The 26270-nt window shown below is 43.6% G+C and overlaps 1 protein-coding gene across 1 annotated transcript in view; it reads left to right on the top strand.

The window, feature by feature from the left end:
• Nucleotides 1-5294: 5294 nt before the first annotated feature.
• Nucleotides 5295-26270, top strand: part of LOC112104998 (putative DBH-like monooxygenase protein 2) — a 33062-nt gene continuing 12086 nt past the window's right edge. Inside the window, exons 1-8 of the mRNA XM_024197626.2 lie at nucleotides 5295-5576; nucleotides 10781-10927; nucleotides 13244-13405; nucleotides 19046-19129; nucleotides 20440-20610; nucleotides 22317-22419; nucleotides 23322-23488; nucleotides 24248-24339. Coding sequence (XP_024053394.2) covers nucleotides 5295-5576; nucleotides 10781-10927; nucleotides 13244-13405; nucleotides 19046-19129; nucleotides 20440-20610; nucleotides 22317-22419; nucleotides 23322-23488; nucleotides 24248-24339 — 1208 coding nt within the window. The remainder of the gene's footprint in view (nucleotides 5577-10780; nucleotides 10928-13243; nucleotides 13406-19045; nucleotides 19130-20439; nucleotides 20611-22316; nucleotides 22420-23321; nucleotides 23489-24247; nucleotides 24340-26270) is intronic.

Genomic DNA, 26270 nt, shown 5'->3' with positions numbered 1-26270 from the left:
GTCTGGACAGCAGGAAAAAGGAAAAAAAGACAAGGTGAAGTGCTAGTAACCTCTCCCTTGTCCACTGACAGACCTACTGTTGCTTTGAATTTCTTTAGAAGACACAAAACCACTACAGGGTGATGTGCTAGTAACCTCTCCCCTGTATAATGCTAAATCATGACTGTTTCAGGAAAAGAGAAGAAGGAACACTTGCTTCATTGAAACCACAAAGTCCAGGGATTCCTGACTACAAGAGACATTAAGAACTGACCCTGGTGAAGAAACAAAGAATCATACATTGGCAGGAAGAAACCTGTGGAACCCATGCTTGGGAATGTGATATTGATTGGATTTTGGGGTTTATTCTACAGGCTGCGCCCTGTGGTTTTGGATAAGTCCCTCAGCATGTATTGCCCCTGCCATTTCCTTCATTACACTATTACCCCTGTAATACATCCAAATACAGACAATGACCCAGAAGTTGCTGACAGAGATGGTATTGAATATCACTGAGGCTGGGAAGGCATTGCAGTGGGATCTAGCATGTTCAGGCTTGGCCCACTGCCCTTACAGACACATCAGGAGTACCATCTGATCTGTGGCCATGGAGACATACTTGAAAACTTTCTGGATGGAAGTGCAGACGTTCTCAGTGCTCCTTCCAAGCATATGGACCGGTTGGGGGGGTGTGGGCTCCCACATACCAAATCCTGCCGGGCCCATGGGGAGGATGCATGTGGGATTGGGTAATTCACCAAGACGTCTGGGAAATTAGACCACCTGGTATGCCCAATCGATTTTTAGTCAGTGCTCCTGGGATTACACCTGACAGGACACTTACTTTTTCAAGCTAACGACAGCTGTGTGTATATTAAGGACACCACACTACAAGACATTTGGGTCCACCTGGCAAAAGTATTGAACCAATCTGATTTCTGCCTGGCCGTTGCCCCGGAAATGCAAGGTCTGTTAAGTACCTGCCTTGTTCCTGTCTGCAAATCACCCAGTAACATCTGGGGTGTGAGACAGTGAAAGAAATGTGTTGTTTTAAGCTTACTAATAATAGTAATTGTATGTAATAGCAAATTGATATGCTAAAATGTTATGCTTAAGCCATTTGCTAAGATGTTTTTCCTCCTTGGTGGAATTATATTTAGTTATAGCCACCCTTAGAGTGGATAAAGACCCTTTTATAGTATGGGGCCTTAGTTTTGATTTTTGGCGTTTTGCTTTGCTGCTTTGTTTAATGTTTACCCAATTTAGTGGCGTTGTGTATGCTACCCTCCAAAGGTGCCTTGTCTAAACACCGCATATAAAATAAAACAGGGGGGGATGTAGGAATGTGTTGCTCCCTAATCATAAGCCTTGAAGAACGGCAAACTGTTCCCTCGGAATTGAGGCGGGAGTGACCTTGTTCTAGTGCCTATGTTTGGAAAACATATTGGCTAGCCTGATAGTACCTTTGCAGCTGGCTGTTCACGCGCTCTACAGATGAGTTTGCTATCTTGTATAATTGCACACTGCGTGTATCCTGCCTGCCTTCTGAATGGGCAAAGATGTAACCACTAAGAAGAGTTGTAAACAAAGTAAGGCGAGAAATAAAAACCCCAGGAAAAGTTTTCCTGGGAGGCTTTTGGCTTGAGGCTTTTTGCAGGAGGCTTGTAAAGCCCTCTGGCTACCAACAAACCTGGCGTTCTGTTTCCTTTCCTGCGTCGTCACCACTGCATTTTGAATCACAGACTGAAGCTCATTTGTGCATATATGTTTGCTTGCTTTAAATTGTAAATAACTCTCATTTCTTTTTCCTTGTTAATAAATCTTTAGTTAATTTATTACAGGACTGGCTACAAGCGTTGTCTTTGTTGTGACTTCTAAGGTACAAATTGATGTGGGATAAGTGACGGTTTCTTGGGACTGGAAGGAATCTGAATATTTTGTGATTTTTGGTGTAAGTGACCATTTAGACTGGATAGACTGGAGTGCCCACGTGGACTGTCTGTGACTCCATGGTAACACTGTTATAGTGATCCAGGAGTTCACATTTGTTACTGGGTTAATGAAATCTGATTATGGAACATACCACCAGTTTGGGGTGTTTGCCCTGCTTTTGACAGTCTGCCCTTTTCCTTCTGTGGGTGTCTCTGTCTCCTGTGTTACACAGATCCTCAAGGCTGCTATCGTGCTGCTGGCCTTATGGATTTGAGCCTCCTCCTTTCACTCTACACCTAGCTCTTCTGCTCTTTTAGTCTTCTAAAGGCATTTTTTATCTCATTTAGCTCCTCTTTCATTTCATAATCTCGCTTGGCATGTTTCTCGTTGTCAGTTTGTGTGGTATGTTCCTGTTCCTGGATATATCTCCCATGCCAGTCACCACTGATATGGAGACAGGGAGTCTTGCCCAAATCCTCCTCCTTAAAAGAAACCATGCAATTCTAATCTCTGTCACACAGCTAAAATATCTCCTCCTGTAATCCCTAGATAGTTGCCTCTTCCAGCAACGTCTCAGGTGCATCCTCTTATCTCACATCCTCTCCATGTGATGCAGAGATTCTCTGCCCTTCCTTTGCAAAAGAAAGTGAACATGAGTTTAGATTTTGTGACAATGAAAACAAAAGCAGGGGCTGGCCGGTGATAGGAAGAGCAGGAGCTGTTCTGTACACACTCACACACCCACATAGCCTTTGTTGAGGTCTCTCAGTCCTGTGCTGCAGCACCCCCTGCTATCCTGGTCCTGGATTTCACACTCAGCTCTGCCAGTGCCCCTCAATCCTGCCCTGCAGCCCCCTGCTCTTCCAGTCCTGAGCTCCTGACACAGCTTTGCCTGTGCCCCTCAGTCCTGACATGCAGCATTGTGTGGTATCCTATTCTTGAAATCCTCACACAGCTCTGCCTGCACCTCTCTCTTGCCTGCAGTACCCAAAGATATGTGTCCTAGACCTCTCTTGAGCAGAAGATGTTAATTGTGCTGTATTTTGCAATGGTTTAACTTTGTTCGCAAAAAGAGGCTAGAATGCAACACACACACATTCACTGTCTTCAGGAAGACTGTCAGCAAAACAACCTTGGATCCAAGAATAACGTGTGGAACCTGATCCATTTAAATCCTGTCCCTAAGAATCTGATTAGATGCCCTTCCTTCTCTGTTCTCTATCTGTTTTGGGAGTGCCAGTCCCAGCGGATTAACATGCAAGGCTGCTCTGGGCATTTCTAGCAGGTATAAAGAAAGAACTAACAACCCCCTGACACAACAACCCCCTCCCCTCACAGGTGTGAGTTGTGGCTCATGGGGTGAGGAAACAGATCACAGTGGTTTATATAACTGAACATTTTGGAGATGAGACAAAGCAACTGAGGAAAAACAAGCCACTCCCTGCAGAACCGGTTGGGTGGTTGCTGGGTTGCTGGGGCCCGCCACTGTTGATATTATTACTGCACACTGATAATGTCTCTGGGAGGGTTAAAGTGTTTTGTTGGTGTTCCAGTCTCCCAATCAAGGGTCAATGCATGGGACAAGGGTGTTTCTCTAATCAGGGCCGGCTCCAGGGTTTGGGCCGCCCCAAGCAGCCAAAACAAAAAACAAACAAACAAAAAAAGCCGCGATCGCGATCTGCGGCGGCAATTCGGCGGGAGGTCCTTCGCTCCCAGGCGGAGTGAGGGACCGTCCGCCGAATTGCCGCCGAATACCTGGACGTGCTGCCCCTCTCCGGAGCGGCCGCCCCAAGCACCTGCTTGACAAGCTGGTGCCTGGAGCCGGCCCTGTCTCTAATTCATATCCCCTTCCATACTATTCAAATCCCCCTTCTTTAACTATTGTAACAATGGCCTCAAGTCCCTGCTCTTCAGAATCTGCCCCACACATCCAGTACTAAAAAGCATGGCCATGCATCACACCCTCGCCTCAGACAACTACCCTGCCTGCCCAGGCATTGTAGGAATGAACTGAAAATAGCTATCTTGCTATTTGAAACATTCCTTCAGCCTGCCTCAGGGATGTGGCTTCTCATTACAATGCACCCCAGCAACTCTCCTCAAGAACCACAGCACTTTCCTCCTCTATGTGCCTTCCCCAAATGTCACCTGGTGTGAGAGCCCTCTCTCTGAAGCTCCAGTCACCCAGAACAGACTCTCTTTTTCTCTCTGTCTCATTGACAGTTTTCGTATTATTTCAGAACCCAGGGGGAAACTTTTTGCCTTTATACTATTATTATTATTGTTGTGGTAGTGCCTAGAGGTGAATCAGACCAGGGCCCCATTGTGCTGGTGCTGTATAAACATAGAATCATAGATTTTCGGCCAGAAGGAACCATTCTGATCATCTAGTTTGACTTGTATAACACAGGCCAGAGAATTTCACCCAATAATGCCTGCATCAAAGCCTGTGACTTCCGGTTCAGCTACAGCATATCTTTTAGAAAGACAGATAGTCTTGATTTTAAAACATCAGATGATGGGGATCTATTGTGTTCCTAGGTAACATATGGTAAATGACAGTCTCTGCCCCAAACAGCTTACACTCTAAAAGACAAGACATAAGAAATGGATGACAAAATCAGCTGGGTAAGGTACAGGGTGCGGGAGATAGGTTAAAAATATTAGGACATGGGCACTTTTTAATCTCTCTCTCTCACCCTCTTCCATTGTTATTGAATTCTGTACACTATTCTGAGTGTTATCATTTGGACAAAGGCTATTACTTGTGATGGACCCAATTCCATGAGGGGAATGCAGTCTCCAGCGCTCACGGTCTTTTTCCTGATACTGACACTGGGACTGCCCCGACTGATGGTGCTTTTTCTGATGCAGACTCTCCTCCCATGAGGAATGGACTGAGATTCACCAACATATTGCTTCTGAACGGCCCTCACAGCTAATGACTACGTGATACTAATGAATGATTGGGGATCACTCCAGCCTTTCCAAGATAGGGGCGAGCTGATGAGAGGAGTCCTTAAAAGAAATCCTTTCTCTTTGTGAACAGAGGTAACAGCATTCCCATCCAAACTGGTATTCTGAGAACCAGCATGAGTCCCCTCCTGCATCCAGGTAGGTCCAAAGAGCTGTTCAATATCTCGTGACACTAGCACATAGGGTCCCTGGTACCTGTCTCCCCCGGGCATGGCACCAAGGTGTATTATGTAACGTGTTGACTTTGTGCCATCTACTTAATCAGATGTAGAAGAACAAGTTGCTGCCCTTCCTCTTTGGCACCAGGCCCTGCCTTGCTAGACATCCATATAAGTTGGACCCCTTACCTCAGAGCATCCAGCCCAGGGGATCAGCACGAGAGACAGGCTACCCTGATCCTGATGAAGATGACGAGCCTCCTGTGGACCAAGAGCTTTCTCTTCCTCCTGTCCATCCCGTGCCTCTGCTCCAGCCAGCCCTCACCTTCCCCGCTGCGTTTCTCTGCTTTCCTGGACCACTCAAACATGGTCTTCATGCGCTGGGACCATGATGAAGAGGAGATGATGACCTTTGAGCTCCAGGTCCGCACTGTTGGCTGGGTGGCATTTGGATTCAGCCCTCATGGAGAGTTGCCTGGGTCTGACATTGTGATCGGGGGCGTTTTCCCCAATGGCAGCATCTATTTCTCTGTAAGTTGAAAACATTTCCCCTCCTTCCCCCTTTGAAGAGGGTCATGTTTTACACATACTGCATTCAAGGCAGGATTCTATGCGGGCTGAGTTCACAAGCAGGAAGATTTAGATAAGTTTGGGTTGTTCCATCTACTATCAGGTCAGTGGATGCTTCCAGAAGCAGTATAGTCCTGCTAACACATGGCTGATGCACCAACACACATGCAGTCAACATGCAGCTAGGTTCACACCTATATCCCTCACCACTATACATGCTCATATAGACACACCTGCTACCTGCCCTCACCTAGATACATACCTGAAAACACTGCACGCTTCTTGTTACTAACATGCCCATGCTCTAATGAAAGTCCCTGGTCCACCAGTTCAATGACCCCTATGACTAGAGATGGGGAAATCATGTATGGTTTATTTCACTGATTCTCAACCAGGGGTATGTGTACCCATGGGGGTACACAGAGGTCTTCCAGGAGGTACATCAACTCATCTAGATATTTGCTTAGTTTTACAACAGGCTACATAAAAAGCACTAGCGAAGTCAGCACAAACAAACATTTCATACAGACAATGACTTGTTTATATTGCTCTAATACTATACACTGAAATGTAAGTACAATATTTATATTCCAATTGATTTATTTTACAATTATATGGTAAAAATGAGAACATAAGCAATTTTTCAGTACTAGTGGCTGTGACACTTTTGTATTTTTATGTCTGATTTTTAAGCAAGTAGTTTTTAAGTGAGCTGAAACTTGCGGGTATGCCAGATAAATCAGACTCCTACAAGGGATGCAGTAGTCTGGAAAGGTTGAGAACCTCTGGTTTATTTTATGTGGATTCTGATGACATTTGTTTTGTCAGTTTCACTTCCTGTGGTTTCACTTGCCTTGAGTTTTGCTATGTCTTTTTTTCCATCCAGACGAAAGATGCACTAAATCCCTACCACTCTGACTTCTCCCAATCCTTGAAAGGCCAGATAAAATGTAACCTGTATCCAAACCATTCCTCATTCTGAATTTGCAGAACCAAACCCCAGCTGATTAGGTTTTGCAAAATCAAAGCCACCCCAGTTTGCCCATTACAGAACACAGTTCAAACTCAGTACAGTATGGTGAACATGAGAGTCTAACCAAACCAACGAATTCTGTGAAGACTTGGGTGTTACTTGCAAAAAAATTACCATGTATTTACTTATCACCAAGCCCCTTAGAAAACCAAAGAGCTTAATCTCAGAATAGTTCTGTTTATCCAGAGGCTTTTTTTTTTCTGAACATTGATGAAACTTTGCAGGGTCAAAATATATCTATTCTACTCAGCTGGTTTCATTTCCATGTTTGAATCTGAAACTAAATGAGTTTTGCATGTTTTCATTGGTTGGTTGTGAAACTCTGGTCACAATGACCAGAATTTTCAAAATGATTCAGAGATGCTTTAATTTTTTAAGGTGTCTCATGATGTCCTCCTAACAGTGAGGCATCCCAAATCATTAGCTTATGTAACTTCAAGATTGTGGCTAGCATGGGACCTCTGATGGCTGGGAAACCACAGGTGAGGGGCAAAGAGGTTCCAATAGTCTTGGCAGATCCAGAAAGGTTTATAAGAATATAGGCAAGCACGCACACATGAATACACACATCTACACCCCATCTTAATTAGCTGAACCAGTGGTACAAACAGTAGGTAAATTCAGGGGAGGGAATGTAGTTTAGTGTAGATGTAGTATGTGTGTATGTTTACATTGCTCTCTTGCCCTCTCTCTCTTAATCATTCTTCTCTGTCTTTCTCAAGAGTGAGAGAGATTTTTCCAAATAAGTCTCAGGGTTAAGAACTGTCTATAGTGAATGATTTTACTTTTAGTTTTTAATACTTATTTTGTTTATTGGCTTTTGTGTAACTCATTTTGGAACTGTTCATCTTTGCATTTTTAGCTTAGTAAATAAAGTAACACAAAGGGGAATTTCAAAGAATAGAAAACAAAGGAGGCATTTTCAAACTCCCCTCTGTAATGTGATTCCCAGCTTGGTAAAGGAGTGGTTTAGAGGGATCTGAGAAGCTACAATTAGAGGCAATGGAGGTGAAATTGAGCAGAAAAAAAGAATGTCAGGCTGGGTATCAGGAAATGCAGTGAAAGTGATACTAGGGTTTGGATAGTCACCCCAAGGAGCAGAGATGTGCTACCAATATATTCACAAGGGGCTCCTATAAAAATGTTCCCTCTTATCCCATGATAAACTCCTGTCCTGGGGACATGTGCTCACATTTAAATGCTTTCACAGTCATGATTGATAGAGGGGACTCCAGTTGGCAAAGAAACTTATATTAAGTGCACTTAATTGAAAAAAATGTACTTTGTACCAGAAAAATATTCTGAGCACATAAATAGTTAAGCAAGGTGTTCTGCTTGTTAATTTGAAATGGGATGGGTTGATGGGAGTGAGGTGGTGATATTATAGGGGGATATAGGGGGCCTCCTGTCATAGGAAATTTTGTTTTTTGTCCATTTCAAAGGTGTGTGTGTGGAGGGGGGGGGGATTCCTCAAACTCTTTCATAGTGTATGGACTATATTTCAGTCACAGAGCATATCTTGATGGCACCACATTTCTCAGTTGCGATAGAGGGCCACCTCCCGTCACATTCACAATTACATTGATCACCTCCCTTTCCATTCATAATCACATAACTCTTCAACTGCTTAGACAGATAAGTAGCATTAGGAAGGTACCTGATGAATGTGTAAAGGTCATTTAATGCAATTTTGAAGCTGGAAATTAGGAGAAAAACACCAGCTGTTTGTGCACCACCAGCAAGTGCTGTGCAGACCACTACTGATCCATGGACAACAGTCTGAAACTAGACAAAACCTAGGAGTATACATTGTGGGGGTGGATCTCTTGTCTATCATTGCAGCAGGGCTGGCTCCAGGCACCAGCCGAGCAAGCTAGTGCTTGGGGCGGCAACTTGTAGGAGGCGGCATTCCGCCCAATCCTAGGGCGGCACGGCCGCTTTTTCTTTTCTTTTTTTTTGTTTTGTTTTGTTGTTGTTCCGCTCTGGCCACCCTTTAGGGGGCGACGAAGTGGAGGACAGCAAGCCCGGCAGCAAGCCCGGCAGGGCAGTCCGCGTCCTTCCTTCCCAGCCGACCGGAGCAGCGTGGAGCCCTCCCGGCAGGCGGCAGGCGGCCCCGGCAGTGCCCCACTGAAGCCCTGGCCGCCCCCCTTCTCTCTCCCACCCCTCCCCTCCCCCAGCTAGCCAGGGCACATCTGCAGCTCAGGGAGTCCCCCTGCACCCTGGCTCCGGCCGCGCCGCCGGTTTTTTTTTTTTTTCTCCTTCCCCCTCCGCCCCCCCCGGTTTTTTTTTTTTTTTTGCTTGGGGCGGCCAAAAAGCCAGAGCCGGCCCTGCATTGCAGTGCCATTCTGTACTATCCTCAAGAAATATTTTGTGTGGAGCCCTTAATGATGAGAAATGAGGGGTGAATTTGCTTGGCTGTGATAACATGCTGTGAATCTTGTTTTAGAGTTGTTTCATTTATACAGTTGTCTCCATCTTCCTTGGGTCGGTTGAACTTTTTTCTCACTACATATTTGTCCTACATGACTAATCTCATTCAGCCCAGCTTGGTTCCCATTTACTTTAAATTCCTTTTCTGTGGCAGGCTGCAGAACATTATCCAATTCCTTGGTTTTACTCCAAATCATCAGATCCTCAATGATTCTGCCCTATTCTGCACCTAGCCCTTCTAGGTGCCAGTACATGTAAGAGCCATTTTCTCAGGATATGTACAAACAATGAGGGTGTATTTGGCGGGTGTAGTCCTATCTTGTCTCTGATTAGCTGATGTGAAGTTACATGGATATATTTCTGAAACTGACCAGAATGATACTGTTCTCTCAATGATTCTACCCAGATGTAGGATTTCATGCTTTGTTGCACCCCTCTGATCCTGAGGCAATCCTGGAGAGAAGTCACTTAAACATCTATTTCCCAAAAGGAGAGTTGAAGGTGTACAATTTTGCATTTTCTGTATTGAGTCAACTTGCCAAAACCCTTGACTTCAAAATACAAGAGCATTTTCTGTACTGCTGCAAGTCTAGGCATGGCAGGCCAGATTTTTAAAGGTATTTAGGCACCTAGAGATTCACATAGGTACCTATTAGGATTTTTGAAAGCACTAGGAGCCTAATTCTCATTGAAATCAATGTGAGTTGGGCACCTAGGCACTTTTGAAAATCCCACTACGCCCTTATCTGTATCTTTAAGCATCTAAATATCTTTAAAAATCTGGCCTGACATTTTCTCCTGTTCTCATAGGGTAGCACTCACCTTTGATTACCTCATTCAATCCCTTTGATGTGTGTATAAATTCTAAACGTGTTTGGTTTTCTTACAGTGACTGTACTGATAAAGCAGTCTGCTAGGCAGAATATTCAGAAGGGTTCATCACCCATAACCAGGGCCCATTTTTAAAAGGCTGGGTGCTGATCTCTTTTGAAAATCTGCCCATAAGTGTTACAATGGGAGGTGCTGGGTGCACAGCTCTTTTAATCATCTGCTCTATTGACTTCTTCACTTGCTCCATTTTTTGCCAAAGATTCAGTTTAGTTTACTTCTGAAATTGATCATGTGACACACACGAGTAAGAGACTGATCTTTAGTTCTTCAGCTGATCTGGGTCAGGAGTAGGGGTAGTCAGAAAAAGTGTGTGTAAGAGAGAGACTCTATAGCTTGGTGGTAAGAAAAACTCTGCTTTCCCTCTCCTCCCAGTATCCTGGATCTGAAAAACCTTCCTGATTAAATTTGCATTGAAACCAACATGTTTCCATGACGCATTCTGGTTTTGACTAAATGCCACTTTTCAGTGAAAAAAAGTTTTATCTAAATTTTTCTGACCAGCTCTAGTCTGGATTACCAAAGGTCATTCTGTCACTATATAGGTGTCAGTACACAGGGATTTCAGGGGCTACTGTCACATTGAAGAGAGGGAGGGAATGGACAAAATGTGACTATTGTGTTTCTCTGATTTGTAGGAAACTCTCAATGAAGGCAGAGGGGCCTTTCAATGTCATAGTTACTTTAACAATTATTCAATCTCTATCAGTGCTATTTAGAGAGATGCTGTCTCAGGATGTGAAGAGAAGTTACTTCTCTTCTCTCTGTGTTGTTTCCTCATTTGATTTGACATCTCTCTCCATGTCCAATCCAGGACTGGCATGCTGTGGATGAGGAAAATCTCAAGGAGGACAAGAGCCAGGACTACCAGCTGCTGTCACTAACAGAGGATGAGACTTTCACCACCTTGCGGTTCAAACGCTACTTCCAGACATGTGACCCAAATGACCTGGATATCACGGTAATGGAGGAGACAATCCTTCTGCACAAGGAGCCACATATAAGTGAAACAAACATGCCTCCCCCCTTGTACTCTGATGTATACCGGAGACCTTAAACAGGGAACTTCTCTTATAACAGTAGAGGAACAGGAAGTATACAGTCTAAAAATAAGAGTGTATTGCAACAGTTTATGATGATGTAGAATGTGTTGATAGGATTAGTAGTTCCCTTTTAGTATAGACCTCTGTGTGGACAGTGTTCAGGACTGGGGAGATGTGAGCCTCAAAACATTCTGAGGCTTGAATACAACCTCTGGCTTCTGGGAAACGCAACTAAACTTAGGCAGAGCTTTTAAAGTCTCTTTTTGCACTCTTGACCCTTCACCTCATCCTTTCCTACTTCTCTTTTTCTGTCTGCCTCTTTCTATCTATCCCTCTTTCATAGATCATGGATCTGCCTCTTTAATAAAGAAGATAAATTTTACAAGTCAATGAACATCACATATATAGAACCATCACTTGAGTGCAGTGTATGATACGAGCTGTTAAAGACATAAGATGGGGCTTTCAGTTGTGCTCATCATTTGCATAACTCAGTTCCCATTAAATCCATTGTTTCAATGGGAACAGCATAGGCACAATGCAAAGTGTTTTGGAAAGTCTCACCCCGGATCTTTTTTAATTGAAATGCTGTGCAGGGGTTTCAGATTGATAGCAAAATTACAATTAAAAAGTCTGATCAACCTAAAAATGACAATATGAGTTAGTGATATTATTATTCTTAATTAGTATTATAGTACCTAGAAGCCCTATTTTCAAAAGATCTGCTTTGTCACTGGTACATTAATGGACAGATTACCAGAACTCTAATTACACAAATGTGTATGTTTGTGGATCTAAATTGGGAACACATTTGTCATCATTCTGCATGTAACTGCATGTACAAATGACCACTTAGATACATGGCTGGTCGTCAGGGCTCAGTTACCAAGATTACATTTGAAGTTGCACTAAGTGCACTCACAGAACAGGCACACAAATAGACATTTTCCCACATTCACTAACACATGCAGCAATTCTGAAAATTTGGCCTTCAGTGTCAGACTTTAGCTCTCATGGATCTTGTGATGCTCCCCAGGGGTACCCAGAGCTGTGAGGTATTTCACCACTACCTGCCCTTAGAGTGAGGCAGTGTTGTCTGCGTCTACTGTTGCTCAGCTCTGTGAAACCAACAGCCTCTGACCCCACAAGCACTGCCTTCCAGGTCTCCACAGACATCACTGTCTCTGTGCAGACTAGTGTTGGCTCTGCTGCCCAGAGACAAGACAACCTCCTTTGGTTTAGTCTCAGGTGTCTTCCCATCCCCCTGCTTATGCCACATGCAGATTTGGCTTATAATGCTTAATTTACATTGGACAAAGAGACAAACATCTTATCTCCCTCTGGAAGAAACCTGTTTGTCAGTTCTGCCAAGTTACATAATTTAAAACATAATTCCAGGATGTGTACATAACTTTTAAAATATCATCAGTGCATACATTTCACAATGATATTAATGCCCAGCTTGATATCAGCTTTCGATACCTTACAAGACACTATTTAAGATAAATTAAAAGCAGTGTGTTTGGTGTAGTGAGTTTGTCAGGCCTGTTAAGAATTGCTGTTATAGAAGAGTGAACCCTTTGTCAGTTGGCATTGATAGTCACAAACCTCAGTACCTGAAAATCAGACAAGGTGTCTCAACTTGTGGGCACACACAAAAATGTAAGTACCCAAAACTAGTGACCATTTCTGAAAATTCTGGCCTCATTCAAATCCTTACACCTTTCCTCTTGATCTCCAACCTATTCTCTTTCACTCACCAGGTCCTTAAACATTGTACATGTGTGTATGTGAATATTGTGGTGCAGTGTGTAATATGATTGTGGAATGTGTTTGGATGATGTTTTTTGAAGGGTTTTCCTATCAGCTTTGCCTTATGGAAAACGATCATGAGCCTTTGTACAGAAGTGTTTTGTGTTGTTGCACTGCACATGTTTGCTGTGTTTTCTTGTGTAGGAGTGACCTGTGTGTGGGAGGCATGTAGTGTGTGTGCATATCAGTGATGTGAGGGGTGTGTGTTTTAGTGTGTAATGTGTGTAGTGCATTTTAATGTATGTCTCATTGTAGGGGTGTAATAGGTGTGGGGTGTTTTGATGTGTGGAATGTGCATAGTATGTTTCAGCATGTGTACTGTGAGTGTGTGTGTGTATGTCTGTGAATGAGAGTGTATATGCAGGTATGTGGAAGCTGTGATGTCATGAGGAGGATTTTGCAGTAAATTTCTCTCCTTACAGGGTGACACCGCACGCCTGATTTCTGCTTTTGGCACTGACGACACAGTCCAATTCTCCAAAAGCCAAAGATTCCTCAAATCTCTCTTTCTGATGAGGGTCATAAGCCCAACTGAATTGAATGACCCCAAAATATTCTTCACCTATGACCTGAAGCTAAATGATGTGAGTATCTGACCACAGCACTGCCTATCCTCTGGACACAAGAATCCCCACTCCCTGACATTCTTTTCAGTAGAATTGATGGTGGCCAATATGGATGGATGGATGGATGGATGGACACGGCTATCTTGATGAATGTGTGAATGGGCAGAGAGATTCAGCAGTAAAGTGGAAGAGGATGGGTTTGTTTTGAGGAAGGGCTAGGCTGCGTTCTATATTAGGGAAATATTTGGGGATATTATCTCTTCCTTTTCAGGCCAATTATATAGGCTGGGACCAGTTTAAATTTCTGTTGTTACCAAAAGAAAATTACACACAAACAAAAGTGATTATTCAGCTCTCAGAAATGTTCCCTTGACTTGACTTTTATTTGAAAAATAAAACACACTGTTGTGCTGTTTGGCTGTTCTATCATGTATATACGTTACACACACAAACTATGTTAAAAGAACATTATTAAGGTTGCAAAGACAAACATTGAAAAGTTAGGAAATGCCAGAATTAAGGTTATCTGTAGCACCTTAGTTTGTCCCCTTGTGTGTATGCATTATGAAACAATCTTTAATTCCATGATCACATACAATTTTTTTTTCACAGGACTCTGCTGCATTCAGCGCACTGGACAGAGGGTGCTCATTGAATGAGCAGCTATTCTCCTCATCACTCAATGAGTGGCCTCAGGCTTTATTTACTGCACACTTTTAAAAGCTGGCTCTGAATATAGAATTATTAATTTCCTTGTAGGCTTTCCTATGGTGCTCATCACTATAGTACTGGAGTGTTTCACAAACATTAATTAATTTATCTTTTCAGCACCCCTATAAGGTTGTGGGGTAATATTATCTCCTTTTTACAAATGGGGAACTGAGAGACGGAGAGATTAAGTTTAACAGTATTCACTAAGTTTGGGTGTCCAATTTTAGATGCTTAGGATCTGATTTTTTCCAACTATGTAGCATTATATAGCACTTTATATGTTCAAGCACAGCTCCCATTGACTTCAGTTGCAGCTGTGAGCACTAAGCACTTCTTCAAATCAGACCCCAGGGTCTCAAATTGGGTACCTATAAAATGAGAAACAATTAGAGGCCATCTGTGAAAAGTTTGGTTTAAGTGACCTGCCCAGCATCACACCGGAACGCTGTGGAAGAGGCAGGAATAGAAGCCAATTCTTGAGTCCAGGGCATCCAGTTCTTCACCTCCCTTAACCATGAGGCCATCCTTTCTCTTTCTGCCTCTTTCACTACACACCTTCCAGCTTCTGCAACAAACGAGGCAAAGATCCTAAACACAACAGCCACCTTTAATACACAACCCTGATTATTCCACAGGACCCCTGCCTCATTCAGTGCACAAGATAGACCTGCCCTAGGGATTAAAGTAGCATGTGATCATGGAAGAAAGACTGCATCATAAAACATATTCACAAGGGAGCTGAATTAAGGTTTCATAGGTAGCCTTAATTCTGGCACTTCCTAACATTTGGGTGTTTGACTTTACAATGTTGACTTTAATGTTCTTTGGATATATTTGTGTGTGTGTGATTGCCTATGTTCTTAATAAAGCAAACTGAAAAAACAGAAACTCCAACATGTGGCAACCTGACCAGACCTGACCTCTTCCACTGGAGTTAATAAAGTAACTGACAGCAGCAGTAGATTGTCATCCTCTGAGCACGAGATGGGGATGGGATACTTTGCCACTGGGTTTCACAGATATTTGCTGATAGTAGAGGAATAGTGAGACTCAGGAATACTGGTTCCACTGCAGGCTCTGGAGGAGTGTGCTGCAGTGGGCACAGCATCTTCTGCCTGTATTTCAAAAGCTTGATATTTTCTGCTCCATCTCCCCCATCCCAGTCCTGTCTCTTTCCTACCCCTAGCTCCTTGGCTGAGTCCCATTCTGTGTACCTACCCAGTCTCTACTCCTCAGACTTCTCATTCCAGTCTCAATCTCCTTCCCAGAAAGTCCAAGTCTCCCCACCACAGGCTCATTTTCTGAGTCCCAATCCCCAGCTCCCAGTCTCTCTCCCTTCCCACATCCAATCCCAGTCTTCTTGTCCATTCAGGCCCAATTCGCTCATTACAGCTGCTCATCTGATCTGTCTCTGCCAATCCCAATGCACCCCAGCTCATTATCAGACCTCTCTGTCTTTCCCCATTCCATCCATGTTACTGGTTCCTAGTGCCATTCTCCTTTTCCGGCCAGCCCCAGTCTCTCCAGATCCTTGTCCAATCTCAGTGTCCCTACCAGCCAGCTGGTTCCTAGCCAACCCTCTTCCCCTATTTCTTTCATCATCTCCCAGTCCCCCTATACAGGCTCCCAGTTCCAGCCTTTCCACTCAACCAGTCCCAGATTCCCTTTGCCCACCTCCCCACTGGCTTCCAGTCCCCGTTTCCTTGACCAACCAGTCCCACCAGCATTTCCCCCTTTTTCTGAGTCTCTTTGCCCAGCCAGCCCAGTTCCTGCCCTCAGCTCCCAGTCCCAGTCTCTGTACACAGCCATCTCAGTCGCCCCCTCCAACACCCAATTACAGTTTTTCTCCCCCTCCAGTCTCAGTCTCACCAGGTTTCTTGTCCCAATCTGTTTCCTTCCTTCCCTCCCACCCACCACCTGCAGTCCAACTCTTGTCCCCTCTGCATTTGAATCAGGTAGCCTCTTCCTTCATGCTGCCTGGGCTCCAGCAGAATGGTCACTGAGAGCACAGGCTTCCAGTTCTCAGTTTCAGTATGTGGCATCACTCTTGCTGGGAACAGCATTTACAGGGAAAGCCAGCTTTGCCCCTGTAGCCCTGGGCTGGTGGGAGCATGCTCTGTGGGAATGGTCAGCACGAGGCGCTGTAAGAGGACGGAGCACGTTCAGTAAGGATGGACACTTGGAGATTTTAGCTTCCAAAATCAGTCTCTACTGAGCATGTGCAAAACTGCAATTTGTCAAAGGCTTACATAACTTGGCCACATTTTGGCAGATTTTCATGGTGGGGGGGTGGCAAAAGGCCACATTCCTGACACAAAGGCTAGCCTATGCCAAATTTCAAGCCTCTTCTCCAGAGCATGGAGGACCTACGGCTTCTCAAAGAAAAGGTCTAAAAAACCTTTTTTTTTCAAAACATGGGCAAAACAAAGTATTTTCCCTAGCTTCTTTCTCAGAAATGTTGGAACTCTTTTGGGTGAATTTAAAATATATATATATTCAGGCTGAGTCAGACATCCAGCATGGGAAATTTCAGCCCAAACAGTTAAAGTTTCACAAAGTTATAAGCAACAGAAAATGAGCCTTACAATGGGAAATGTTAGGCGACCTTAATAGATAGGGTTACCTGCCCGGCCTATAACAACTATAGTGTCTCATGGAAGCACACAGTCAAAATATAACAAGTGTATTTACTGCTCCCAGTTTACTGTTGCCTGTTATTGGAAACTGCATGTTCCTCATGGAGAAGAGCTGCGCTGGGAACTCAGGAATAGCCCCTATATCATGGCTCTGCTAGAGCTCTGGAAAACACAGCACACACTGTGTGCTCCCTCCTGTACTAACAAAAACAATGTCTCACATTCATTACTGAACTGCCATTACTGGTGACACAGCAGCACTTGTGTGCAAGGAACAAGGGATCATGAGAGCACTGGAGGAGGATGGAACACATTTAGCATCCACACAAAGAGCTGGGGTCCCATTAAAATAGACTTCACCACAAACATAGCACCCCCTGTCTTAAACCCACAGATTCTACAAGTAGAAGCTGATCACACTGACCTACTTCAAGTAAACAACCAAATATTTTTGAACATAGTGATCTAGAGGAAAAGGATGTCAGGCAGGGATGCCAAATGTGCTAAATACAGAGGATGTGGTGCAGGCTCTTACCTGGCTATTACCAGTGACGGAGGAGCAGGGGGATTCAGAGTAGTTCCTCTGCTGATTAATCATCCTGGCATGATTTACAAAGTGATAGATGATGACTCTGATCAGGCTAGCTCAGTGCACATTAGGCAGAAGGTAAGGGAGGAGTGTGAGGGTCTGTCTCTGAGGTGCTCTAGGGCAGGTGGAAGAAGTAGCCAAAAAGGACCAACTCACTGTGGTACACCACTGACATTGTTCAGCGCAGCTGCAAAATAAGGAGGCTTGGCACCTGGTGGGGAAAAGTAGAGGCTACCACTATTGAAGCAAAGTGGGGGGAGGGAAAGGGACCGGTCACCTCTTTAGTGCTCCACCTAGACAGCATCTGCCAATGCAAGCAGCAATATCACACGATACAGCACCCCCTGCTAACCAGCTGGCATCAGGGTGCAGTGTAGTAGTATTTTCCTCTAAACTCTAATGGTGACACCTGCACAATTACTCAGCTCTGTAGGAGCAGGTTTAGCCTTCGAATGGGCATTGATCTTAGGTTTGTAAAACTGCAGAAATGTGGGGTAGCATCTTGGCTGTGGGGAGGGGAGCCTATCCAACATTATGCACCGTATCTGAGGAGCAGCAAATGTAGCCACTGGCCAGAAGGCTGAGCAGCAGTGCCACAAGGAAACTCTCAGCTCCAGTGTCATCATGGCCAAGAAAGCCAAAGCACTGTGAGGGAGCAAAACTAAGTTGGGGGCAATCCAGAGATTCCCCAAGAGTTGGGGGCAGCCTGAGGTCTTCTCTGGAGAAAGGGGCAGTCCAGGGAATCCCCCAGAGTTGAAGCAGCCTGCTGCTCCATTTCATTTAGAGAAAATTGAATGGAAATACCTTGATTTTTTTCTAAATGAAAATTTTCAGAATTTCCTTCCCATGGAAATTTCAAAATGTCAAGTTTTTGTTCTGATTCATAATTAAAACTTTTTAAAATGTTAGAATTTCCCCTGGAATTGATATGTCAAGTTTCAACTAGCTTTACTTACCTGCTCCCACATGGAAGGGGAGGGCTTCCTCCAGCTGATGAAGCCTGTTGCAGATCCCAATCTGTGCCATGTCTGTAGCATGCAGAAAGAGCCCTTGGAGCTGTGACAGGGGAGGGTGCATTGATCATGGACAGGTGGACCAGTGGAGAAACCACATATGACACGTCCACTGCTGCACACTGGGTGAGCCTGAGCATTCAGCAGCAGTGCACCACACTATGCATGACTGGCTTTGAGAAACAACACTGCTACTGATATACCAGAGGGAGTGGGATCGGTTATAGAGAACATGATGATATCCATTCCTCTCTGGTCTGGGTTTGTGACCTCAGGCAATTGGCAAAATATGACTGAGACAGAGCATGATGGAGCATGATGGAGAGTTCCCACACTTAGATTTTGATATGGAAAATGTCATTCCAAATTATATGTGGGGGTGGTGGGGGAGGGGGGAAATGTGGAAGGAAAAGGATTTGTTGAAAATTCACTGGCAATTGTTTCATTCTTTCACTGGAAAAAAATTGTTAAAGCCTTCACTATTTCTTTGATACCAGCCCACTTATTGCTGCCAAAAACAAATGTATTTCTTGCCAGTCTCCTGATGAAATGGGACAGTGCTAAAGAATGTGGGGACATGGGCCCAGCTATCAATCTGATTCTCCATTTTCTTCCTCCATTTTGCCTCTCCATTCACACTTGCATCCTGCCTGGGCTGCTGTTCGTGCCCTGGCAAGTTTAGTTTTCTCTGCTTTTTTTTTTTTTCCAGTTCCCCATCCCAGCTGATGAAACCACATATGCCTGTACCTTTATCCCACTGCCCATCCTTAAGCAGAAGCACCACATCTACAAGGTAACCCGACAAGTCCGACTGTCTGTCTTTTGGAGCATCCTGTTAGTCTATGTTAATTGAGAGTATCCTGTCTGCCTTTCAGTGTCCTTGGGTGGGAACATCTGGTGTCTACATCTGTCTCTCTTGAAGCACCCTGTCTTTCTGTCTGTGTCCTTGGGAGCATCTTGTATAACTCTGAGAGTCTTTGGATGCAACAGACCAAATCAATCCCTAGTATAAATCCTACCAACTTCAATGGGCTGACTCCATGGATTAACTTGATTCATTTTATTGGTCTGTGTCTCTTTGTTAGTGGACAGTACTCAGGACTCCAGGATATTCTAAGTTTATAAAAGGTGCAAAGACTTTTGCTCTTGCCCTTGGAAATTACTAGAGATATTTGTTTAAAATAGAAAACTAACCATTTTTGCAATGCAACTTTCATTAAGGTACAATACACATAATTTAAAAAAGCCAAACACCACAGCCCATTTCGAAGTCCAGCTCATTTTTCAAGTGAAGATGACTTTCCAATTAAGGGCATGCAAATATTCATATTTTTGCATTTTTTCTAATATAAAAATAAACACTTCATTGAAATCATATAAAAGAAAATTTCAGAGGGGAAGAAATGGTGTGGTATTAAAAGGTGAAGATCTGCCTATGCAACTCCACAAAACAGAAAATGTGAATACTTTTTGACAGCTCTGATATAGCTACACAACAATCTATGGTCCTGATTCTGCAAAGTGTTAAGTGCCAGCAAAGAGGTGCTGAATCCCTGCTGCTTTCATGGAAGTAAGTGGAAGTTAAAGGCACCCAGCACCTTGCATGACTGGGCTTTTGCCAGTAAATCATGTCTGGCTGAACCCTCAAGGAAATCTGGTTAAATTCCTCATGTTCATCAAGCTGCTTGACTGAGCATCAGATGCGGGATGAAGAAGGGTACAGACAACAGGGTTTCAATATCTTCAATCATCCATTTGGTGCAGAGTTTCAGAGTAAAGTAATGATCTCTCTAGTCTGAACTCCCCCCCCCCACCACCACCTCCTCCAGGTATACCAGGTCAATGGCCCATCTAGTCTTGTCCCTCGCAATGGCCAGATGCTTCAGGGGAAGATATCCACCCCACATCAGTGCACTCAGACAGTACAATAGTATACTATGGAGAAGGGTGAATGTGCCCAAGACACAAGCTGCTTTCCCTTTCTGGAGACCATCAGACCCATGTCCCTCTGTCCAGGTCTCTATTGACTACTCCTTTTAGTAACCTGGAGACAGGTTTTCAGGGTTCAGGATAACTTTCCTCAAATCTTTCTCTTGGTTACAGTTTGAGCCCATAATAACAACCCACCAAAACAGATCGATGGTTCATCACATTCTGGTCTATGCCTGTAGCAATGGCAGTGTGTTACCCACAGGCATCAGCGAATGTTATGGGGCCGATCCAGATTTTGCCCTGTGCTCCCAGGTGGTTGTAGGCTGGGCCGTTGGAGGAGGGGTGAGTATGAATGGTTCATCACATGACCTACCTCTTGTTATGACTGATGATACCCTTTGGTCAGACTAGTCCTGTAATGCATCTAATTCTGCAGTACTGTCTCACTGGAGAATTTCTTCCTGACCCTCCCCAGAAAGTGATCAGTTTAACCATTGAAGCATGAGGATTGATGGCCCTCGTAATTTTTATACTAGCTGCTGTCACTCTGTGTGTTATTCTTATTCATACATATGGCAAATCCTTTATGGACACTAAGTAATAATATCCTGAGTCATGGAGTTCCACAGGTTAATTATATGCCACATTAAAAAGCTATTATTTTATTGGCTTCTACGTAATCCTCTCTGATGTTCTTTCCTTTTCAACATAATACAATAAAAAGTAAAATCCGGTTGACTCATGTGGGAAAGTCAATACTAGATGCAGCTCTGGGTGAATGATTCCTAGTGTCTGGTGCTGCAAAGATGTTCTCAGCATCCACCCTGTGATAATCACTTTGCCTTTCATGGAACATCTGTATTTCTATGGTTGGAAGGTAGGAGAGTGGTTAGGTAAATCACAGAATAGAAGTAAAAACATTTTAATTGGCAAAGTCAGCAGATCTGGCACACATGGAAAAGCCACACTCAAAATGCCATTTGTTCATAGTAGAGTTAGTTGAAAGTTTTCAATGGAACAGTTTTCTGTTGAAAACTAGAGGTTCTTTTTTAATCATATGCTGGAATTTGTCAATTTTGTCTAAATTTTTACAGGAAAATGTCAAAATATTTTGTTTAGACAATGATAAAAGTAGAAGTAGTTGGGAGTCAGAATTTCCATTCCATGGGAAATTCCAACCTTTGGAAAGCAAAAATGTTCCAAATAAAAATAAATTTCAAAATTTCCCAGAAAAGCAAAAATCTAAAAATTGTCATCTCAGGACCATCAGAGTGTTTTATTTCCCTTTTATGCTTTTGATGTGCAGTATTTTGTTTAGATATTATATTATATTATATTATATTATATTATATTATAAACTCAATATATAATACACAAACATAACATTAAATATACTATGGGATAGACATAAAATAATATTAAAACTAATATTTAATATAATATAACATTTGAAACAAATTTAATCAAACTGTTTTATTGTCAAGATGAAATCTTTCCATTTTTTCCCATCAAACATTTTGTTAAAATCCACACATTCCTGTGAAATATTTTTTTTCAGTGAAACTGCTTTTTTACTAGAAATCTATTCTGTTGAAAAATTTTGACCATCTGTAGTTGAAATGTTTTGATATATTTCATTGCCATTTTTATATTAAATATTAGTTTTATTATTATATAATTTAATATGTATATATTTTACTTAATATTGTAGATAGTATAAAATGAGCATCTGTGTAGATCTTTAAATGAACTGAAATGATAAAGTAAAAACAAAACATTTCAAGAGTCCCAAATCTTTTTCTTCCTGAATTTTCATTTCATGGGAGACTTAAGAATTTCAGTCTTTCATTCGTATTCAGAATTTCACGCAGAGTAGAAATTCCCATTCCCATTCCCATCCAGTTCTAGTACATACCAGTAGTTATTGACACATGAATATCAGGACCTCTCTGCAAATTTCCAGCTCTCTGCAGGGAAGGAAACAGCTGAGAAGAGATGAGAAATGATTCCTGAATTGTAAACGTTCTTCTTCTTTCCCCTCCCCTCAGTCCTACCAGTTCCCAAATGAAGCTGCAATCTCCATAGGTACACCTATGGATCCTCAATACATCCGGCTGGAAATCCACTACAGCAATTTTGACTTGATACCAGGTGGGTAAAGATGGATGGGTATCTGGCAAGAAACGGCCATGAAAAGGGGCTCATAATTGTCATTCTCATGTTTTTTTCTCTTACATACACACTAGAAACCAGCTTCCAAATGAAATGACCTCTGGTCTTAAATAGCACAAGTTCCATGACAGCAAGAGGAAGCTGTTAAGGTCCCCAGTTCACAAAGGCATTAAGCATAGGCCTAACTTTAAGCAAATGAATAATCTCACATGCTTATCAGAGGATCAGGAGGGAGCCAGGGGTATGTGAGAGGCTCATAACAACACTATTTTGCATGTGTATAGTGCTGACCATATCACTCAAAAATGCTTTATAAATATTAGTGACTTAGGCCTCACAACAACCATCAAAGGTAAATCAGCATTAATTATTATCCCCATTTTACAGAAGGGGAAACTGAAGCACAGATTTTAAGTGACCTACTTGAGACCACAACACTGCAATTCAGCACCAGAGCAGGGAACAGACTCACATCCCCATTTGCTGACTTACAGCCCCATGTTTTAACCACTAACCAGTGCTTCCTCATATGGAGGTGCTGGGGCAGTATTACCAGGTCAGGGAGATCAAGGGCTACATAGAAGATCTGGAAGTATTGGAGTGTTGGTGAGAGAAAGGCAATACCAGAGTAGAGTTGTGGTGCAGGAAGCATAGAGCTGTATAAGGGAGTTAAGGAATGTGTGGCTAGGACAAGGCTGGGGGTATATGAGGAACATGAGGATGCTTAGAGAAATATGGGAGGGCTGAGGACAGACAGTGTGAATGATGGGAGAGACAGGGGTTCAGCCAGGAGGCTCTCAGGGGGCATGAGAAGTTGGGAGAGCATAAGAGCAAGAAGGTCTACTGGAGAAGTTGTTGAGAGAGTCAGTGTGTTTTTATAGGATTAATTGACAACTCAGGGATACGACTCTACTGCACCCCGGACCTGCGGCCATATGACATGGGGGTGCTACAAACAGGGGTGTTCACCTTCCCTGTCCATTTCATTCCCCCTGGAGCAGATGCCTACAAATCCTATGGACTCTGCAAAAGCAGTCAGTTCAATGAGGTAAGTTCTGGGAAGCCAATAATTCCCCTTTCCCCCTAGGTTCACATCCTGCTCAGGTCATGCCTGAAATTAATTAAGTGCAGATGTCACCCTAGTCTCCATTTTAAAAAACTACCATAAGGCTCAGCGTGATTATTCAGAAGAAGCAGTAGGAATGGAGCAGCAGGCGATGCTGCAGATAAGGAAAGAGGAGCATTAACTGAAGGTTTCAGGTCCAATGCACAAGTCAATATTATCCCCATAGAAGAGAAGGTGAAAGATAGATGTAATGACTTCTCCAGGATCCCAGAGAGAGTTTGTGCCAGCGGTGTTTAGAGTGCCCAACCCTGGGTGTTCATCAGCAGTGATAGCTCTCTGCCAGTCACCAGCTGGTGGTCCAGAGAGAGCTGGTGGCAGCCCTCAGGTCATCAGTGGAACACACAGTGCTGAAAATTCATGTGTAGCCTCCCCCCACTCCCCCCCAAAAAATCAAGGGATATCCAGCTTCAGGTATCCCCGACTCAAGCAACTAATTCTAGGTGGCCCAGCAGGGACTGCAAACAACCTGCAGTTTTCAGGAAGACAAACTGTCAACCCAAGGTGACCTCTGCAAGGAAATAGGCTAGAAGCTTCCTTTTTAAAACTGAGAGCTAAAATTAGCCTTGACATTTACAGAAGAGAACTGAAGCCTATGGACATTACAGACCCCAATAGCCAGCCCTGGGCTGCACTGGCAGGACCAGACAGCCATTCTCTAACCCTCTTTCCTTTGATCTGCAGATGAATGGGACACCTGTGCCAGATCTGAAGGTGTTTGGCTTCTTGCTGCACACTCATCTGGCTGGGAGAGGACTGAAAGTTGTTCAGTACCGGTAAAAAAAAGTGAATTCCCACTTCAGCTGGTCATGCCTGGGGTTCAATCTAATCCAGGGGACAGGGGAACCTTTCAGGGGTATAATGGAAGGAATAACCTTCTTGGACTAGACCCCATGTACCTGTCATGGTGAGAGACTATGGCTGGGAGTCCAACATTTTCTGAATTGCAATGCAGAGAACTAAGTCCTCGGGGATCAGACTCAACTCAATGGACAGCAAGATCCGGAGGGAGAATTTGAGCTGGACCCTTGCACAGGTGCACTAGGGCAGGGGAGGGTATAAGGAGCCTTCCCTCTCTTTTCTGTAAGAGCCAGCTGCAAATGCAGTCCCTGTATTCTCCTGAGCTAGTCAGCCCAAGGGAAGGAGCTGTCTGGTATGGCCCTGCACCACTGGACAGCCAGCAGAGCTGGTTGGCCAGAGAGGGGAGTACCTGCTGAATCCCTCTAGGGGTGCATCCTCAGAAATCATTATGGGGAAACGCAGGGCCACACCATCACCAGTCTACCAATGTGGGCTTGTGCCTGAGACTGTGAATTGAGCATTAAGCATTAAACTCTAGGCAGCCTCCATAACAGGGGTGGGTAAACATCAATCCTTCTGTTGTAGTGGTATCAAAAATAGAGCTGGACCTTGAACCAAAATCCCAGATCCAAACCTGCTTAATGCCTGGGGACATTCTGCTTCAGGTCAGCTCCAAAATCTAAAGCACAGACCTATCTCCGGTCCAAAGTGTTTTACTCAGAACCTGGTGTAACAACCCAGAGTAATGTGAAAGAAACTGAGCATCTAAGGGACCCAGGGGGAGAAATTCTCAAGCAAAGGCCTTCTTGGCTCTTGAGGCTACCTTGACATTTCACAGACATTTCACTAAGATCCTTAATTTGGAAAGAGTGAGATTTCCCATATGCAGAGGACCAGCACAAGATCTATGCACCACAGAAGTACAATTTAAGCCCTGTTTTGAGTATTTAAGTGGTGTGTAAGCCTTGTGTGGGTATCTGCCTCAGGTGAATTTCACCCAAGGGAGGAGAGAGAGAGAGAGAAAGAGAGAGGATGGGTTGTAACTAGTGACAGATGGATCCAATAAAGATTCAGAGTTTTTGTTAGGAGGCATGTTCAAATTTTATCCAAATGGACTACCAGAGATAGAGATTTTCCCTGCATTGGCACTGTAGCTGACCTGCAAGCTGGGTTCAGAGGTCATGAGACAGACCTGTGAATATAGGGATGTTTTAGTCTTGGTGGGCATCCCCCCTTCTAGACTGAAAGTCTTACAGGAACAGTAGAGTTAGTCAGGAATTCTCCATGGAAAATTTGTTGATTTTTCATCAGGAAAACTAAACTGAATGCTTTAAGTGGGTTCAACATGAATCTAAATATTTCAGTTGAACTGAGCCAAAAATTTCATTTCAAGTGAATTCAACATAAATTGTATTTCTCTAGTATGGCATATTGCTACATGGGAGCTGTCGTTGAGGCGCCTGATGACCCCATTCTCTCCTAAGGGCTGGGCTCCATGGCTGGACTACATCTTCCATGATGCAATGCTGTCTCCCCTCTGCCTGAGCAGTGTGGTTTGTCATGGTGTTACCCCCAAAACAGATTTCAGGATACCCCGAGAATGGCCCGGCTGTTATAACCATACCAATCTGTTCTCATTGGGTATTGGTCGCCAGGGTGGCTAAAGAAATACCTGGAGGACACAGATACAACCTTCCGATAAATGATTGACACAAGCAGTATTCTTTTTCCAAAACAAGGCACCTTTTATTGATGCAACCAATAATCCCTGACAAAATAGTAATCTAATACACAGATCCCTTATAACAAGTTAAAGAGCACTCCAAACTATATTGCCTTACAGTTTAAAGTGATAAGTGGCTGCACCCCGCTTCATAGGGCCAATCTTCCACAGGTGGCTGACAGG

Source organism: Terrapene carolina, unplaced genomic scaffold (genome assembly GCF_002925995.2).
Source record: "Terrapene carolina triunguis isolate 2854851 unplaced genomic scaffold, T_m_triunguis-2.0 Scaffold740, whole genome shotgun sequence".
In the NCBI taxonomy this organism is placed as follows: Eukaryota; Metazoa; Chordata; order Testudines; family Emydidae; genus Terrapene; species Terrapene triunguis.
The sequence above is the reverse complement of the archived record's forward strand: the minus strand, read 5'-3'. Positions and strand labels throughout refer to the sequence as shown.